The sequence below is a fragment of the Lemur catta genome, chromosome 10 (assembly GCF_020740605.2).
Source record: "Lemur catta isolate mLemCat1 chromosome 10, mLemCat1.pri, whole genome shotgun sequence".
In the NCBI taxonomy this organism is placed as follows: domain Eukaryota; kingdom Metazoa; phylum Chordata; class Mammalia; order Primates; family Lemuridae; genus Lemur; species Lemur catta.
The window spans coordinates 70,215,476-70,235,961 of NC_059137.1; the positions used below are offsets into that span (position 1 = coordinate 70,215,476).

Genomic DNA, 20,486 nt, shown 5'->3' on the forward strand with positions numbered 1-20,486 from the left:
GGGGATGGACATGCTTGAAGCTCTGACTCGGATGGGGCAAAGGCAATATATGTAACCTAAATATTTGTACTCCTATAATATGCTGAAATTAAAAAAAAAAATCTAGAAGGATGTAGGCAATCTCTTCTTCAGAGGTAAGCAAACATACAAATATCCTCCCGATCTCTTTTCCCTCCCTCTTCAAACTATTGCTCAGTTACCTTAGGAAATATCCTCCCCTCCCTCTCACACCTCATTTATGAGCTCTCTGGAAATGACATCAACAAGGATGACAGTATAATAACAGTACCACTGGCCACGCACAGTGGCTCACACCTGCAATCCCAGCACTCTGGGAGGCCGAAGCAGGAGGATCACTTGAGCTCAGGAGTTCAAGACTAGCCTGAGCAAGAGTGAGACATTGTCTCTACTAAAAATAAAAAAATTAGCTAGTCATCATGGCATGAGCCTGTAGTCCCAACTACTCAGGAGGCTGAGGCAGGAGGATGGCTTGAGCCCAGGAGTTTGAGGTGGCAGTGAGCTATGATGACGCCACTGCATTCTGCCTGGGGCAACAGAGAGAAGAGACTCGGTCTCAAAAAAAAAAAAAAAACTGCCATTGAGATTGCTCTATCAAGAGAGAAAATTGACTATATTTTGCAGTTAAATTAGAGCTTCATTAAACTCTTTGGAAGTATCCATAGTTTCAGAAGCTACATATCCCTCTAACTTCTAATCCTCTACTCAAATCCCAAGAAAAGAGTCTAAGAAAAATATAACAGCATATGTTAATTCATGTTTTTAGGATTTTATTATTATCATTGAATTATTTGTTTGTAAATGTCTGGTTCTCAAGTTTTCCCTCTATGTCACTTGGCTTCTGGTACCACCTTCTCTTCGTTCTCCTTATACTCCTCTGCCCAGTTCTTTCTGGTCTCCATGAGTTCCTCTTTCTCTGCCCACTGTACAGATGTTGGCACCACCTAGGGCTCGACCCTCAGCCCACCGAGTTTCCTCGCTCTACTTGCTTGCTGGGCACAATCGCTTCCTCTGGCATACTTTTAGTTTCCTACAATGGGCAGATGACTCCTACAATTGACTCTTCCCAGAGGCAGATGATCTCCTTGTCCAGGTCTTCAGATTCATACATCCAAAGACTCCTGGACATCTCTGGCTAAATGTGCCACAAGAATCTTCAGCTCAAGAAATCTAGATTGCTTTCTTCCCATACCTTTTATACATTCTTTGTCTGGATGGCACCTTCTTTCAAAGCTTGATTACCCCTGCTACAGTCGTCCTGGACTCTATTCTCTCCCTCAGCTCACATCTAATCCCTAACACGCCTCATGAATTGTCCTTTCTAAATACGTTTCATTCATCCCTTCCTTTCACTCTCACCACCACTAACTGGGCTAGGCTGCGGGACTCACCTTGCACTGCAGCATTCTCGCAAGGGTCTCCCTGGCTGCAGCTCTGACACCCAAATCCACATTATCACTGAAAGTAAATCTGTCCATATTGCTGGCCACCTAAAAGCCTTAGTTTATAGTTTAAAGTAAGGAGCTCTCCATGAACTTGTCCTAGTTCAAATCTTGGGGGAACAGAGTAGGCGATCTCAACCCCATCTACCTATTTATTTCCCTTTTCTTAAGGTTTGGAAGGGTGGAAGGGGATTTGTGTTGAAAGAGAAATTATACTCACAATTTTTTGGAGTCTATTTTTGCAAAATAATAGATAACTTTCATTGCACCCTTTCTATTAGCACTCTGCCACATGGGTCATCTATAGTATCTCATTTATCTTCATAACTCTAAGAGGTAGGTCTGTTTTCATGTCCATTTTACAGATAAGTAAACTAAGGCCCAAAGAGGTTCACTAAATTTGTCCAAGTACAATAGCTAGTTAGCAGCTGCAGTGGGACTTTGTCCCAGCTCAGTAAGCTCCTAATGTGGGTGTATGCTTCATACAAAATTGAGAACCAAGCTGGCCTTCAGGACTCAGTGAACACAGCTGTAAAACGGGCAGACTGTGTGGAAGAGGGAAAGAGAAAGGGAAGTGATATAGCTGTTAAGTAATGAAGATATTATTTAGGTAAAATAGGATTTGGTGGGCTCACAAATCTATGATATTCAATTTTGAATATCAAATTCAGTTTGATATTCAATTTTTTCTCACTATTAAATTTGATCTGAAATGGAATCACTTAGGTAAACACACATTTGATTGAACATGGTATCAATGGAAAAGTCCAGACCTTATATAAATATGACTTATGCCCATAGTGAACTATTTTTTTTTTTTTTTTGAGACAGAGTCTCACTCTGTTGCCTGGGCTAGAGTGCCATGGCATCAGCCTAGCTCACAGCAACCTCAAACTCCTGGGCTCAAGTGATCCTCCTGCCTCAGCCTCCTGAGTACCTGGGATTATAGGCATGCACCACCATGCCTGGCTAGTTTTTTTTTATATATATGTTTAGTTGTCCAGCTAATTTCTTTCTATTTTTAGTAGAGATGGGGTCTCACTCTTGCTCAGGCTGGTCTCGAACTCCTGAGCTCAAACAATCCACCCGCCTCGGCCTCCCAGAGTGCTAGGATTACAGGCGTGAGCCACCGTGCCCGGCCCATAGTGAACTATTTAGAAAGCTCTTAATGTGATTCAGTTTTAAATAAATAAAACCATATGTAAGGATTCACATCTATCTATCTGATATTTGAACATCAGAAAAAAATACTTGCATAATAAGGTATAACATTTTATAGTCAGTTTCATCTATATTCAAAAATGAAGGAACACATTTAACTTCTGTCAATTTGCTTCCACTTACAAGAGCAATTCTGTGTTTTACAAAATGCATATCATCACATCTAGTCTTGCATATTTTAAGACGATCCATGCGCCCACAATTAGTAATGCATCCATCCACAATAGCTTCTGTCCCGTTACAGTTTCCTAGTACGTTCACTTTCTCCAACACAACTTCTCCTCTTTCCTCAAACCTCTGGCTGCCCTCCCTGCACCACCCTCTTTACCTCAAATCACACATACCCACAGGCGCTCTTGGCAGAGGACTTTGCCTCAAGAACTGTGTGCCCACTGCTGCATCTGCATCCTCTCGGACCCTGACCACACGCTCTCCTGTTCCCCTGCTTGGGGGAAAAGCCCAGACCCTCCATTAACCTGCCCCTCAATGACTTCCCTTCAGCAAATGGCCTCCTCCCTCCTGCTTCTGCAGTTTCTCCCTTGCTGGTGGATCATCTCTAGGATCATACAATTGTATTTTGTTATTTCCACATGCAGGAAAACAAAAGACAAGAACCCCACCATGTTCCCACATCCCACATCGCTTCCCTGCACAGTAAAATTCCTCCCAAAAGCCAACTGTATGTAATTGCTGTCTCCACTTCTATTCTCTCTTCACCCACTTCAGTGAAGCTGCCACCAACTCCACTGCACAACCATCGCTATTCAGGTGCCCAGCGACTCCTCATCCAACTAGCACACTGGACTCCACCTCGTCGGGGGGCCTACCACTGCTGCTGGACACAGCGTGTGCAGTTCCCCCAGCGTCCCTGGCTGGCCCCCTCCCCTCACTTCCTTCAGGCCTCTCCTCCCCAAACTCCTCAGAGCCACCTTCCTGCACCAGACAGTCCAACCCAACCCCCAACTCTGCTGGGTCTCCCACCACCATCATTTCCTATCCTCTTAAACTACTTTAGTTTTCTTCATAGCTCTTTTACTGACTGATATTAAATTACATATTTTAATGTGTTTCCTTGCTTACTTTTGTTCCCCACTCCCTTTGTTTTCCTCACCACCTACAAACACACACACACACATTAGAACACAAATCCTCTGAAGACAGGGACTCTAGTCTCCTATTCACCATTTACCCCTAGTATAATAACTAGAAGAGTGCCTGGAACATAGTAGATGCTCACTAAATAACCACTGGTTACGTGAATATTATATGCTACTAGATGCTTCAAATTTTTGAGAAACCAAACCTCTGGGATTTGAAAGTGGGTCTTTCTACTCTTTTAGACATTCTAATAGAATCAGGTTTTGGTAGCAGTTTGGGAATGAGAAAGATACAAAGCTGTCACCTTTCTGATGTCACTCGGATTCGTTCCTCACAACTACAATTCAGATTTTCCATCTTCTCGTGGAAGTATTTTTCCACACACTGCTCTTCAAAATCATGAAGTTTTTTCAGATCCTCCTTACTCAGGTAGAGTTCTGTAAAAATAAACATGGTGCGTAAAAAGAATCATTACTCACCCTAAACAGGAAGCTGGCACAGAGCATGAGCTTCTTCCACTTGTGTTCAAAATCATAAATTGTAGCTGGTGTGACAAAAGTTTGCTGCCTTGTCACACTGTATTTCCAATACTAATGGAGAAGCATTACATAGAAACACCTGGAAACGCCCGTCTGAATCTCTCCTACCTATTCTTTGAAAATGACTTATGTATAGAATCATTTCTCATCAATATTTTCGTAGGTTAGAATGTTTTCACACATTAACAAAAAATCACCACATTTATATACAAATAAGGAAAGAATCTGATTATCTCTTTTTTCTCTCTGCCAACTCTTTTAGCTACCAAAATGATGATCAGTAACCTATAGGTTAAAATCAAGGTTAGAAGGTAAGGTCTATTGAAATTAATCCACTAAGTATGAGAAAGTTTTACCTTGTTATACTGAGTTTGTATACACTAAGCCCTCTATTGAAAAAAGAGACATCATCATTACCGGTCAATGGCTAATCGAGGCTGTAACATTCCCTGACATAATTATAATTATGATAATTATATCATATATAATGTGTCATTAAAAGACAAAGCTGGCCAGGTGCAGGGGCTCACACCTTTAATCCTAGCACTTTGGGAGACCAAGGCAAGAGGATTGCTTGAGGCCAGGAGTTCGAGACCAGCCTAAGCAATAGAGCGAGACTTAATCTCTACAAAAAATTTTTAAAAATTAGCCAGGCATTGTCTCAGCTACTTGGGAGGTTGTGCCAGGAGGATCACTTGAGCCCAGGAGTTTGAGGCTGCAGTGACCAATTATGATGCCACTGCACTCTAGCCCCCGGGCAACAGAGCAAGACCTTGTCTCAAAAAATAAAATAAAATTTAAAAAGATAAATAATTTTGTGATATAATGAGGCTGATACAATTCTTCATCAAACTTCAACATTTACTTTTGGTCTACCACATTGGCACTCACTCTTTACCTAACAAAATAATACATCATCTTTTAAGCAAGTTTCTAATACTTAGAAAATATAAGAATGAAACGATACCACTAAAAGGATAAAATTGGAAAATTCTCTTTCTTGAATGGTTTCACTCAAATGAAAACAAAATTAATTAATACAGTTCTCCAGAATTTATTAAAAATACAACTGGTCTGTTATTGTCCACTAAAATGAAGAACAAAATATTAATTTTAAATCAAAAACATGGCTAAAATAATGTTCAGCCATTAAGTGTGTTCACAACTCAAGCGCACATGTTTTCTGATTTATATGGTGTGGAAGAATCTTCCAAACACTGAAAAAAATCTAGTCTCTCCTACCCCCACCCAACTATAATGTCCGTTTGCATTAAAAAGTCTCCTATGAGCAAGAAACTTTATGACGTGAGCCTTCTGTGGATCCCTGAAAGCAAAAACTACCCAAACAGCAGTTCCAGCAGGGCACGGGGGCTCACACCCATCCCAGCTACTCAGGAGGCTGAAGCGGGAGAATCTCTTGAGCCCAGGAATTCGAGGCTGCAGTGAGCTATGACCACACCCCTGTGCTCCATCTTGGGCGACAGAGCAAGACCCTGTCTCTAGAACACAAAACAAACGAAAAGTGATTCCATTGATGGGTGCAGCTTGCAGTGTGGACACTTTCCTGTAACTGTCCACGAGGTGGCACTGCTGCCCCGTGTGTAAATGTCTTCAGGTAAAGGACTGGAAGCAACTTCATGAAAATTCAAGAGTGTTCCAGAGCTAAGAGTAAACTCACCTCTACCCATCAAAGAATTTACTTGAGTTTTATATGAAATTATCCTATAAGCCCAGACCAAGGTGAGCACAGGAAAGTTTCTCTCAATGTGATACTAGGAAATCTGGGCAAATCCTAGTTAATTCCAGAAGCTGTCAAGTGGCTCACACTCTACTGTTAGGTTGCAAAGGTTCTATAGCCAATGCCTGGGATGGCTCACTATAGGAAGCCTGAAATTTACAGTACAATTATAAGCCTTCAAGTTAACTTCCGTTGTGCTTTGGCTTCCATATAAAGGCTGAATCTCTTGAGGGGAAGAAACGAAAAAGAAAAAGAGATCTTCAATGTGACTCAAGAGGGAAAAAAATGCTTCACAGAGCCAATGACCACAAGCAAAACATATCACTCTGTCAACCCTAGAATAACATACTGCAGGGAATAACCCCATGGACCCACCTAAACATATAAATATTCCACTGTAGCTCATCTGAAACACCTGAAATCAGGAGTATTTTAGAATTCAGAATTTTTCCTTTCTACTTTTAGGAAGGTAATATAGTAATATACCATAAATGAAGTGAAATTTTTAGTTAAGGCTAGGGCAATTCCTAAAATCAAGCATGTTACTATTTTCTGCAACAAAATCGATGAATATTCACACTACAAAGGATAAAAAGAATAAATGGCTTCGCCTCAGTTCCCATCAGCCTCTTCTGGCCAAATGACTCTTTCTCTAATTTATGAAAAAAAAAAAAAAAAAAAGACTTTCAGTTTTCACAGATATTTTGGATTTAGGAATTGTGATAAAAGATTATAAATTTATGCCACCTGTTTCCAGCATATCTAGGAATTATCTGGAAATGGGCCTGGTACCAATTGTGGAACGGTTTGATAGAAACTACAAAAGGGCCGGGGGCAGTGGCTCATGCGTGTAATCCTAGCACTCTGGGAGGCCAAGACGGGAGAATTGCTTGAGCTCAGGAGTTCAAGACCAGCCTGAGCAAAAATGAGACCCCCATCTCAACTAAAAATAGAAAAATTAGCCAGGGTGCACACCTGTAGTCCCAGCTACTCGGGAAGCTGAGGAAGGAGGATCGCTTGAGCCCAGGAGTTTGAGGTTGCTGTGAGCTGGGCTAACACCACAGCACTCTAGCCTGGGCAACAGAGTAAGACTCAGTTTAAAAAAAAAAAAAAAAGAATAGAAACTGCAAAAGATCTGTAAAACCACAATAAGCAATCTTCTTTTTTAACAATTAGTATGACAGCCCCATCATGCAGTCAAGATTTGGCTAAACAAGATGAACTAGGAAAACATCAAATTATGTAGGCTTATGCTTTGGAAAAAAGAACTAAAAGTGAGAATCCATATTTCTGCATCCTGACTCACTATGTTCCCCAGGCTGGAGTGCAGTGGCTAGTCATGGGCTCAATCATGGTGCACTACAGCCTCGAACTCCTGGGCTCGCACTATCCTCCTGCCTCAGCCTCCCGAGTAGCAGGGACAACAGGTGCACATCACCACACCTAGCCTCTGAGCTGAAGTCCTTGAAAATAAGAAACATCCATTTCAGAATCACCTCCATACTCAGTAGATTACAGAACCAGAGAACCATAATTCTGTTTAATAAGTTAAGTAAGCAAAGCCTTGCTTATCTAATTCCCTGAGACCCCAAGACCTTCTATAATTCCTTTCTATTTGAATTCCATCTTCCACAACAGAGAAAAAAGTATGTGTCACATGACTACTCTCTAGGCGTTATTACGATGAGCTCTCAGGTCTGCAGAAAAAAACATAGGTTTTCCAGGTGACATAATGCCCTTAACACATTCAAACAGAGACTCTCTTCCTACCTGTCACTTTCTTTCAAAGCATCCATTAATCTTGGCAAAAGGCACTACGACGACCTGACAACCACATAAGGAGGTCAGAATATTTACTAAGACCCAGGCACCAGGTGATTTTCTATTTCAATTAACTCCCAGAGCCTTCCCTCCTGCACCCTGAATTTAATTTACAATGTCCCGGTGTGTCTCTGCCTTGTATCTCTGCTTCTTACTCTCTCCCTCTTGCCTCACCAGTAAAAACTTACTTAAGCCCACATCACCCTCTTCTTGGTCACCGGGCGCTGGGTGGTGGCACAGGCGGCGGAGGAGCAGGCAAACGTGGCTCAGGAGAATCAGGGGCGGTGGAAGCCAGGGCTTCTCGTGGTAGGTCATGATGTAGCGGTAGCGGTTGTATTTCCACAGCTTATTTGAGATGGATTTCAAATCTACATAGACATTGCTGTAAGTTGTGATAAGAGAGGGACGATGTTTTAATATGAAATCCTGAAACATAACGGTTCCTTCGTTTTCCAATTTTTATGAGTGGTTCCCCTGACATGGCCAGCAGTGAGCCCGTAAAAATAGCAGCCACTGCATTTATGATTCTTCTTCCACCAAACATAAGACATCGATCACCTTTCATACTAAAATATGCTAATCAAAATAACAAGCAAAAGGCAGCAATTACAATCGGAAGAAAATGCAAACATGTCCAACGTGATGAACAGAAACTGCTCTCTGGAACTCAACACTATTCTTGGGTCATCATTTCTTCTCACGGAAGAAACTCTTTTTCAGTCCATAATTCATTCTTCATGGCAAACAGCTTTAATGTTCCTCTATATCATCAACCTTACGAAGATACCATCCTAATGTCAAATGTGAGAACTGCTAAAATAATCCTAGTTAAAACACCCAAACGAAACAGTATTAATGAAGAAGAGAAAGGGAAGAAGAATCAATTCATCCTAAAATGAATCAATTCATCCTGAAATAAATCAATAAGCCGAGCTTCTACAAGAAGCTAGATAAATTATTTCAATTAACTTTACAGTGAAAGTAACCTCTTATTGGTAGGTCACTTTGGATTTTCCCTTTAACTACGTCAGTTATAATATGCAGATAGTACAGTGAGTATCGATATTATAGAATTTACGCTAGAAGTAATGGTTGGGAGGAAAGTTATTCTAAAGCCACATATCATCCTTAACTTCTTCACTCTAACATGATATGGGGGTCGGGTGACATAACGGAACATCCTTCTTAACATTTTCCTTACGCTAACAAAAAATTTAGCTTCTTTAGAGAAAGATGGCAGAGTAGAACTTGAGGAGAGTGGCCAAATTTAGCAAATAAAAACACAGGCAACCCTAAACCTGAACAGTGATAAAGAAAAGGAGGCAGAAACATCTTGGAGAGAGCCAGCTCAGGGTAAGACTAGGAGGGATCTTTCACGGAATCCATGCAGAAGGTGACGGAAACATTGATGACTGGGTCAGAACAGTAGATCTCAAAGTGGGGTCTCTCCACCAGCAGCCTCAGCATAACCTGAGAACATGTCAGAAATGCACATCCCTGCACCCTGTCTGGGAACTACTGAATGAGAAACTTCAGAGGTGGACATTCTAGCACACTGCGTCTCAGCAAGCCCTCCGGGTGTGTCACGCCAATCGTGACTGAACCTTCCACCAGCAGGTGGCGACCATCACAGTGTACTGCAGGTTCTTTTTAATTATTGGTCGAAAAATCCTGTCTGTGCACGACTCCTGGACAAGGAGCCAGATCTGGGACTGCTCAACTTGTTTGGTCCACAATGTGCTCATCTCTGAAGTGAGAAGACCGGTCTATGTGAGGATTTCTCAACCCCTCTTTTGATACCGGACGTTTCTGAGCAACAAAAATCTCACACCCTCTTATTATTTGACGTATCACAAAACAGCTATAATAATTAAATGCCAACAAATGTTATAAATTCTTAAAATGGTAGAGCTGAGAGACAGGAAAGCTATCTCATAATCTTGTAACAAGCAGGAAGGTATATCCTCCCCCTATACATGTAACAAGTCATTTTTTTTAAGTATTCTGATTTATTTTCACTAACCTCCCATCCCCTTACCTTCTCTACTCTCTTTACTTAGGTTCTATAAATTGAGTTTCCCTTTCCTTACCTTTCTGTCTCCAGTAAGATAATCAATGAATAAAATACCTGGCACAGTGCCTAGCATATAAGACGCATTCAGAAAATACAAAATTCTTCCCATCACCTCACTTGGTTTCTTTCATCTATTAAACAGTTATGTGCCAGGCATTCTTTTCAGTGTTCGGGATAAATTCATGAGCAAAAACGGCAAAAATACCTGCCCTTGTGGAGCTTATGTTCCAGTAGAGGAGCCATATAACAGAAAAACATAATACATAAATAAATTGTAAAATATATTTGCATCTATAATATAAGTAGGTATAAAGAGAGAAAATTAAGCGGGATGAGGCATGCCAAGAAGATGGCAGAAGAAAGGGGGCTACACTTTTAACTGTAAGGCTTAGGCTAAACCTAATCAAAAAGGGGCCCTTGGGCAAGCCTGGAGGGGAAGGGAATGAGCCACAGTGATATCTGGCAGAAGAGCATTGTAGGCAGAGGAAACAGCAAGTGCAAACACAACAGTGTTGTTTGCAAAACTGTGAGGGACCAGTGTGGTTGGAGACAAGTGAATTAGGTGGAGGAGCAGTCTGATGCATGATTTGTGAAGTCACAGGGAAGCCAAATCACATGGGGCCATATAGGTCACTGGAGGAACTTTGACTTTTACCCAGGGGTAAATGGAGAGCTATTGAAGAGTTTGGAGCAGAGAAGTGACATCATCTGATGTATGTTTCCAAAGGACCATTTGGGACCAGGCACAGTGGCTCATGCTTGCAATCTTAACACTTTGGGAAGCTGAGGCCAGAGGATCACTTGAGGCCAGGAGTTTGAGACCAACATGGGAAATCTAGTGAGACCTCTTCTCTGCAAAAAGGTAAAAGATGAGCCAGGCATGGAGGTGCACACCTATAGTCCCAGCTACTTGGAGGGCTGAGGTGGGAGGATAGCTTGAGCACAGGAGTTTAAGGCAGCAATGGGACTATGATCATGCCACTGCACTCCAGCCTGGGTGACAGAGTGAGACCATCTCTAAATAAATACATAGTTGTTTGGGCTACTGTGTTGAGAACAGAGTATAGGGACTGAAGATAGAAGCAGAGAAATAAATTAGGAGGCTCTAGGGTAACAGTGGAGTAGTGAGAGGTGGTTGAATTGATGATCTATTTGAAGGTTGAGTCAAAAGGAGTTCCTGACAGTTTAGAAGTAGAGGTACAAGAGGAATTAAGAATGATTCCATGGTTTTTGGTCTAAATAACTGAAAAGATGGAGCTTCAACAGAAACTCACATGTAAGTGTATGCTGGGAAGGAGGGGAGAATGAAGAGTTTGGACATTTTAAATTTTAGAAATCTATTACATTTTTAACTGGTGATGGAAGGGGGCAATTGGAGCTACATGACTGGAGTTTAAGAAAGAGAGCCAGGCTGGAGATACAAATGGGGACTGATCAGGATATAGGGGAAACTGAACAACATCACAAAAAAGCACAACTAAAGGAAGAGCAAGGTCTGGGCCCAGGGACAAATCAATGCTGAAAGGTTGGAGAGAAGACGACGATCCAGAAAAGGAGAATGAGAAGAAGTGAGACGTGAGACGGAAGAAAACAGAGAATGAGGTAAACTTGGAACCGAGTGAAGAAAGTGGATCAAGAACTCCGTAGCCAACGTTCAACTCCATCAGCTATTATATTTTCATTATTCTAACTTACTGCTTAATTACAAATCAAGGTTGCCTTTTGTTCTGTTTTTATTATACTGTACTTTCTCTTTATAGTCAGCTGTCCATATCTTTGGGTTCCGCATCTGTGGATTCAACCAACCACAAATCAAAAATAATAGGGAAAAAAATGGATGGCGTGTCTGTACTGAACACATACAGACTTTTTTCTTGTCATTATTCTCTAAATAATACAGTATAACAACTATTTACATAGCATCTACATTGTATTAGGTATTATAAGTAACTGAGAGAGGATTTAAAGTATATGGGAAGACGTGCATGTGTTAATTGCAAATACTACACCATCTTATATTAATATAAAGAACTTGAACATCCATGGATTTGGGCATCTGCAGGGGGTCCTGGAACCAATCCCCATGGGTACAGATGGATGACTGAGTTTATTACTTTATTGCTTCCTATGCTCTGCTTTCTTATTACCAACAGTTTCATGCCTACATCTTAAAACAGTAATTATAAAACATGGAACACACAAAAACCAAAGGTTACGTACTCAAAATACATGTGCATCTACTCAACATGTCTGGCCCACGCCATGTTTTATGTAAATAAGATAATTACATTTAATTAAAATAACCTACTTGAAGAAAGCAATCAGCAGGTTCACCATGATGATATACTGCACAAAGAGGTAGACAGCTTGCAGGAACGGAGTAAGAAAAGATCCAGGGGGGCAAGACGTCTGGCTTGCACAAACTGCAAATAAAGAAGAGAGGTGAATCACAGTCCTAGGACTCTAGACAAACATTTAGCACATTAACTGTGCAGAATACCACTCATTTTATACATTTTTTAAGATTCAGATGATTGTTTTGCAGATTTTTTTTAATTACTCTGAGTATCTACAAAGGTGCAGTTTCTGCATGATGGCAAAATCCCCTACGCACCATCTATCTCTGCAGCATAGACTTCTCCATATATCATCCAGTATGGCTCAAACACAATATCTCGGGCCAGGCTCCAGGACGGTGGCTCCTTTGGCGACAGGATGGCCTTGCGCGCCACTCCGAAACTCAGCAGGACTATAGCCATCATGATCACAATGTAAAACATGTTCGCTGTCTGCAAAATAGCGCACACGAGAATCTTACCACAGATCTGGAAGTCAAGACAAACCAAACACTAGCAGCCATCATAATGATACCTGCCAGTAATAAGACTGTCTAGTCATTGAGTAAAACGCCCTGGTCCATGAATAGCTAGATTTTCTTAGGCTAAACTATTTTGTTTTCTCTGCACAGCTTGTGTTTCAAGTCAATGTGGTCTATGGAACAACATAAATGTGCTGAGAGCAGAGAATCTATGCTTCTTTCTTTAAGCAGTCATGAAATGCGAACAACTTTTGATTAGCAAATATCCAACTTTTCCCCATTGGACCAGAGGTTAGGAAAGGAAAAAAAAATATGGTGTATTCAAATTAGTCCAATGGCTCTTTATTCCCAGAATTACCTTCAGGAATTGATTAGAGTGTGAAAAATTGATCAGGCCAATTTTATGCCATCTACTAAGTGTATATCAACTCAATGCATTTGTGCACCATGGCAGAGAGAATATTCACCAAAATTCCCAGATGTATTCCAAGAGCTGCTCTTTATTTCTTAGCTTTGTTTCCACTAGGCTGGTGCCAAGAAACCCATTCTAGCCAATAGGCTGTGGCATGCTGGTGACTCCGGTCACTTCTTGTCCAGAGCAGTTAAAAGCCATTAGACTTTCTCCATCCTTCTCATTCCCTGACAGCAGAGACCTTGGAAGCCACATGTTGACATGGATGTGTCACAAGACCAACGGATTCTAGATCCCTGAGTCACTGCATGGAGGACAGCCCCCATGAGCACTCATCAAACCTTGCATTAGGGAGAAATAACCTTGTGCTACATCACCAAGCTATACTGGTTATCTCAGTATAGCCTATCTAATAAATACTGATGTCACCAAGACCAGAGAAAACATGTCTTATCTAAGAGAAAAATGTAAAATAAGAAAATTCTGTCTTTGGAGTCCTGAAGGTTCTCCCCTTTTTGTCCTCTTTATTTGTTTCAGCACTACCTTGCATGCTCCAGAGCTTGCCCCTGCCCTGCCAGTGAGTATTCTAGAAGGAAAAGCCAAAGATGATCTTCAGATACTGTACTTCCTAGAGGACAGGTCTTAGGTCCTTGTAAATAGCCAGATGGAAAAAGCTGACATGACAGTACAGCAAGTTCAGATGGCAGACTGGAGCCCGGTGACCCACTCTGGAGCCCTTGCTCCTCAGGTACGCCCAAGAGGAATTTACTTAACCTCCATTTCCTTGATGGAAGATGTGTATAATAATACTACCTATTTCACAAATACTATTTGCTACAAAGATTAAATGAGTTAATATTTACAAAGTACTTAAAACCGTGTGTGGCCTAGATTAAGCACTATTTAAGAGTGTGGTAGATCAGCTGGGTGTGGTGGCACACACCAGTCATCTCAGCTACCTGGGAGGCTGAGGCAGGAGGACTGCTTGAGCCCAGGAATTGGAGACTACAGTGAGTTATGATCTTACCACTGCACTCCAGCCTGGGTGACAGGGGAAAAAAGAAAAAAGGCGTGGTAGGGAGAGTGAATGAGTGAGTGATTAAAGAATAAATTGATATTTTAGCAGAAAGTATTATTGGTGGTAGCCACATACAAATCTGGCCTTCAGGAATTATTGTGCTCAGAGACAAATTTGACTCAATCCATGTCATCTGGCCCCAACCAAAAGGTTAAGTGGAAAACCTATCAACTACTCCATATGCTATCCAAGGACATTTGTTAAATACGAGTTTGTGATTATATGGAAAGCAGTGATAAAATGACCTTGTTCTTTGTGCTTTTATAAATAATTCTGAAAGTGAAACTATTGAATATAAACCATAAAATCAGGTAGAATCATTGGCGTGGTAGCACACACCTATAGTCCCAGCTACTTGGGACACTGAGGCAGGAGGATCACCTGAGCCCAGGAGTTAAAGTCCAGCCTGGGCAACATAGCAAGACACTGTCTCTGAAAATTAAAGAAAAGAAAAAAAAAAAATAGGAAAAAAGAAGAAGAAGAAGACCAGGATATAAAACCGGATGTACTCACCATTTTTGCAATCATGGTCACATATGGACCTGCATGTTGATTCACAGCAAAGAAGTCCAGGAGTCGTGAGAACCAGAATATGATGTCTATGCAGTAGATTAGTCTTCCTGCTGTGTGAAAAGGAGGATCACCCCACCGAAGACCGAAACCAACTGAAAATAAGCCAATTGCCAACGTCTCTATTACATTCCAGTATTCACTAATCCATACCTTAACCTTTTGAGTAAACTTCCCAGGTTCCGAAATACAGATCTAAAAGAAGAAAGAGAAAAATGTAAAGAATGAGGTCCAACCTAAGAATTCTATCAATGCCATCTTCTTGAATACATCAACCACTCATTTAAAGAGTAATCTGAATCCTGCCAAACCTTAAATCACACAGAGATTTTAGAGACTTAAGTTATCCTTGGGAATAAATTATTTAAACAAATCTATAAATATACCTTAATGCCACTGTTAATGCTAGACAATCACTTGAAAACACAACTAGAAGTCAAAAAGAAAAGAAGTATTTTTTCAAGCTTTCTGTAATCCTAACCTAAAGTCTTGGCAAAACACCAAGACGTTTTAAAACTCAAAATTGTAATGGATCTATATGGCTACAGTTCTATTTCATGAAGCACAGCAAAATGCAAGGAAAATTGGGTTGAAACCAAAGAACCCTGTAATCTAGTCTTACTACTGCTATTTAGTGAGTTGTTGACAAACTACTAAGAATGTGATATTGGAACTCACTATTATAAGAAATTACTTCTGAAACATCATATCAGATAAACTGAAATGTAAAATAATAAACTTATTTTCCCTAAAGCATAAAAAATGGTATAATTCAGATAACATTTCTCCCCTGAATTATTCTTAATAATCTATAAACTCCACATAGTAAATTTAGCAGGCAGTATAGGCATAATTACTAAGAATACATCTACCTAGTATATAATGTTAGTCATATTACCTCCAGGACAAAATAAACACATGTAAGTGCATAGACATAGAGATACATATACATTGACATTCAAGACAGTCTCATAACCATTAATATTTGTGATTGCAGTTGTAACTGCATAGAAATGCTAATTCTTTTTAAGTGATTCATTACAAACTAGAAATAGAAATTTTGTTTTGTTTTGTTTCTTGGACTACTTGCCCCAAAGGGATTTTCAGATTCAATTTTCAAAGCTGTTTGGTAGGATCTTTCAAAAGTTATAAATGTATTCCTTACATATTGCAAAACTCCAGCCACTTATGTGCCGCTGTTAGATGAAACTAATAATATAAGTAATGCTAAGCTATAAAAATCAATCCCACCCCCCCAAAAAAATTCAAGGAAATCAAATAGTTGGGGGGATTTAACAACAACTAGATGGCATCATCTACCATTCTAGGACTGGTAAGCACTAACACCTCCACTTTGAAGATAACTGCTTCCACAGTGCAGCAACCAGCAGAAAGCAGTTGACAAGGATAAAGGGTTAAAATTAGCGATTTACCCTCCCCGCAATAACCTTTGTAGCATGCAAATCAAGGTCAGCATTTCCTGTCTTCTCCCACACCTGTGACATGCCCATTTCCATCACCAGAGCCAAGAGCATCTCTAAGCAGAGGGGTGTGGAAGACAAATGTGCAAGGGGTAACTCACCTCCCTGACTTTCTCAATAGCGTTGGTGAAGATGTAAATGATGACAAGCCACTCTTGCACACTGGGCTGGGACTGCATCTCCACCAACACCGTGTAGGTGAACAGCATGAGGAATGCCAAATACGCCATCTGTGAGGGGAACACACATGCCCTGGACGTGAGTGACAGTGAGCATGGGGGATGCCAAGCACACGCAGACCCAGAAACACAGGCATGAACTTCAACAGGATAATGCGAACACAGAATTGGGACCACCTTCAGACTATCGAGGATCCAATATCTAAAAAGGCACAAGAATCCAGGGTTTTCTAGTCTAGGATTTAATGGTGGAAAGGAAATCACTGTTCTTAGATCCATGGAAGGAGATACTGTCTCGTCCTGTTGGCTGCGAACCCTGCACATTCCAGGACTAACACTGTCAGACTAACAGCAAGCCAAGGAGGAATCACGTGCCTTTCCCTCCATCTTAAACACAGAAAATATGTGTGCTAAGCATGCCTGATAAGCTAAGCAGTGCCAGTATTTTTTCAAATAGTATATTTCCAAATACAGTGAATTGTGATATTTACAGCTGCTGGGAGTTTTATGTTATAATGTGTTGAGTAAAATATTTTGATTAATAAAAAAGTCTTGTCCAACTGTAAGCCCTTGTAATTAAGAACTGTTTATTAATGTTTTTATCTTCACCACTCAGCATTCCACCTGATATGGCAGGCATTCAATAAATGTTTGTTTAGTTACTAACTGTGTATATTATACCTAGATTCCCAAACTCTTCAAAGAATTAAACATAGTGAACACACACATTATGTTTAATAGTTTTTTAATCTTATCTAATGTTCTTATCTTCTTAAGATAGATTTCTCAGAAGCAGAATAGCTGTGCACGCACATTGAATACTGGAAAAAATATTACTAAATTACCCACCAGAAAGGCTTTATCCAATTTCACTATCTCCAACAATGGACAAGACTGTGCAATCCTTTAAATAGCTTCAGAGACAGCACACAGTGCTTGCTAAACAATATTGCATTAAAAATCCTAGATCAGTTGACAGAAAAATGTGGGTAGGTGTTCATTCTCACAAGAATCATGATATAATCTTGATCCCTATATCTCATATCTTTTTGAATTCTACTTGACAAGTCTGTTTCTAAGTCTAGTTCTGCACAGAAAACATAAAGAATGTCTTAAATCATTATTCACTATACAAGAGTGGTATTACTTACAGCAGATAGTATTTGGGGCAGTCATAGTGGATATTACTGCCTATGAGTTAAGAAACTATAGAAGAGAGGCATATAAGAAAGTCAAGGTAAATTTCATTAATTCTATACTTCTCTTGGTCTATGTTTCAATGTCTGAGTATTTTTGATGACCCCTTAGGGATATAATTTAAATAAATTTGTTTGAGCAGTAATTTTAATGATCAAGTAGTCACTTTTTTTTTTTACACTCTTGTCATTGGTTTCATGGTGGCCAGACAACTGACTCCTTAACACTTACTCTGAGGTATATCTTTGGACCTTCATACATTTGTCGGTGTTTCTTTCATTATCTACACTTTGTTATCCCCGGCCCTATATTAGAGTCATTTACATATACAGTCTCCCCTCTCCAACTGTAAGCTGTTTGAAGACAGTATCTATATTTGACAATTTCTTCCCCCCCCCCCCCCCCCAGTACCTAGTGTACTAGGTTCTTAATGACAGCAGTAAGCTCTCAGCAAAACCTAATTGAATGATCTGGACCTTATGTTACCTTCAGCCATCATGCTTTCTTTCTAACATATATAATGTATAACTGTATGAATGACACAGATTTATAAACAAAAGACTACAAACATATTCAATAAATAAATATTCAGCTTGAGAAAACAGCACAAGTTCCTCAACATGAGAACAGTTGGGTTCCTAAAGGCTCTTTTAAGTCCATTTACTCATCCATTGAAAGGGACATTACACAAGGATACAAGCAACCAAATATTCATACCTGGGTAAAATTGAGTACTAAAACACTCCAAATATTGGTGGTATTGCTTCTGACTCTTTTTGTTTCTTTCCAATTATTAAACATTTGATCCAAAAATATTTGCATTTTTGCTTTTTTATCACATGTGTAGCACAAAACTGCTTCAATAAAGCACACACACCATGGTCTAGCAATGCAATAGCCAAGACTAAAATACAGTGCTCATTGCCCACACCATCTGTTATGGTGGACAGACTGGCTGGCCTTGTCCTATTGCTTACCTTGCTGCTATCTCTAAAAGCTCTTGAGCTAGAAATGTCTAAGGAAAGAAACAACTTAAGTACTCTTTTCCCAATGATGTGACTGTGGTTAAAATTCTCTTAGCACTCCTATCAGAGTCTCCCGAATAATTTGCTACTTATTCACAAAAATAATAAAACCACCATTTTAAAGGAGATTTGATTTTTAAAACAGATAAAAGTTATTCAGAGCTATGTACTTATTCAGTAAGTACGTGAAATAAGTGTGTGATTGACCAAGTAAATATTTTGAAATATAATATATTTAGAAAAATATCTTTTTATGGTCACATTTTAAATGTTTTAGAAATACAAAATCTTGGCCATGAACAATTTGAGTATAGATAACATTAGAAAAATAAATACAATAAAATAAATATGAAAAGCACTCAATATATCTAAAGTACAGTTCATGCTTTCTCTGTAGTCCTACTATCCATAACAGATTTAGTATTTGTTCACACAATTCAGCTTTAACATTTATCTTGCCCTTTATATATTAAGTACATGCTACTGAAGACAAAAACAAACACTAGCATTTTTTGTCTAATAACACATGATTCCTACAAAGAAAACCTTGATTCAATTGCTGACTTTCTTGCTCAAGATTGGAAAAGAATTCACCCGCCTGTTACTTTATTCTACAAACACTGCTGCTAATTTTATTGTTCCACAAATCTCCAAATGCTTAGTCTCAGCTGTGCTAACATTAGCACTCCAAGAAAGAAAAAAATGTTTGTTCTCAAACTCCCAAAGTAGGAGAGCTCCACCCTAACCTCTCCTCACCTTCCCATAATGCTCTTTCCTACCTCCTTTGTCATGCCCTCACTTTGTTTACTATACTCCTAAGTTTTTGTCACAAATCAGCAAATCAGGCATATCATTATCAACATTTTCATTACTATCAACAGCCATTAACACTACATATATTGTTGTAATGAGACTAACCGTATAAAACCAAAACTTGACAATCGGAGCACTGTAGAACTCATAGACCTTCCTAGTCCATGGAAGGCTCTGGGGCCCACTCTCTAAATCAAAGCGCTGATTTTCACTCAGCTTCTCATCAGGGCCCCTTTCCACATCATAGTCTTTCTGTAAAATAAACAAGCATACAATTATTTTTTGTCAGCAGGTTAATTAAAATATTGATAGGCATAGACATCCAAAAATATAATTAATATATTAGAAATTAACTGGGCACCTACCTGCCAAATTATAATCTTAGCTTTAAAGGCAAAGAAAACTCTGTGTGTCATACAAATATCTTTGACCAGCTAAGGAGCATAGGGTATTTCTGACATGTAATCTGAGTCCCAAATAATCAAGCCCAAAGTAAGAGTAGTTCCAAGGATTTAAAAATGGTCCCCACTTTTGTTCTGTTTAATCTTTTTTATCTGTAATTTTGAACTCTCGGGATACTCATAAAATCCCTGTGAACTCAATCGCAGATGGTACAATTATTTCCTTAATACGGGAGGACAAAATGGACTGCAACAATAAGGAAGGTCATGGGAAAGGTAGGCACAGGGTTAGGATTCTGGGCTTTGATAGCTTCCCTACTTATTTATAGCAGAGGGTCTCATTGCCTGGAGTTCATGGGCTCTCTGAGCTTCCACGGTTCACCCTTCAATCATATGCAAGTATTTCTGTTGTACATGCATTTTTCTAGGGAAAGAATCAAATCTTTCATCAGATTCTCAAAAGTTATGTGTTAACCCTTGCAGGTAAGGAGCAGTGAGTATAAGAGCGGCAGCACAAGAATTGCCTGAATGTAGCTACACAAATGCCCACACAGAAAGGCT

General features: G+C 39.8%; 1 protein-coding gene across 1 annotated transcript in view; it reads right to left on the reverse strand.

The window, feature by feature from the left end:
* The window catches only part of TRPM6 (transient receptor potential cation channel subfamily M member 6), a 119,224-nt gene that overhangs the window by 43,675 nt on the left and 55,063 nt on the right, over nt 1-20,486 (reverse strand). Inside the window, exons 20-26 of the mRNA XM_045562611.1 lie at nt 19,630-19,776; nt 16,412-16,540; nt 14,773-15,024; nt 12,566-12,740; nt 12,260-12,374; nt 8,066-8,259; nt 4,084-4,216 (exon numbers count right to left, since the gene is read on the reverse strand). Of these exons, the coding sequence (XP_045418567.1) occupies nt 4,084-4,216; nt 8,066-8,259; nt 12,260-12,374; nt 12,566-12,740; nt 14,773-15,024; nt 16,412-16,540; nt 19,630-19,776 (1,145 nt within the window). The remainder of the gene's footprint in view (nt 1-4,083; nt 4,217-8,065; nt 8,260-12,259; nt 12,375-12,565; nt 12,741-14,772; nt 15,025-16,411; nt 16,541-19,629; nt 19,777-20,486) is intronic.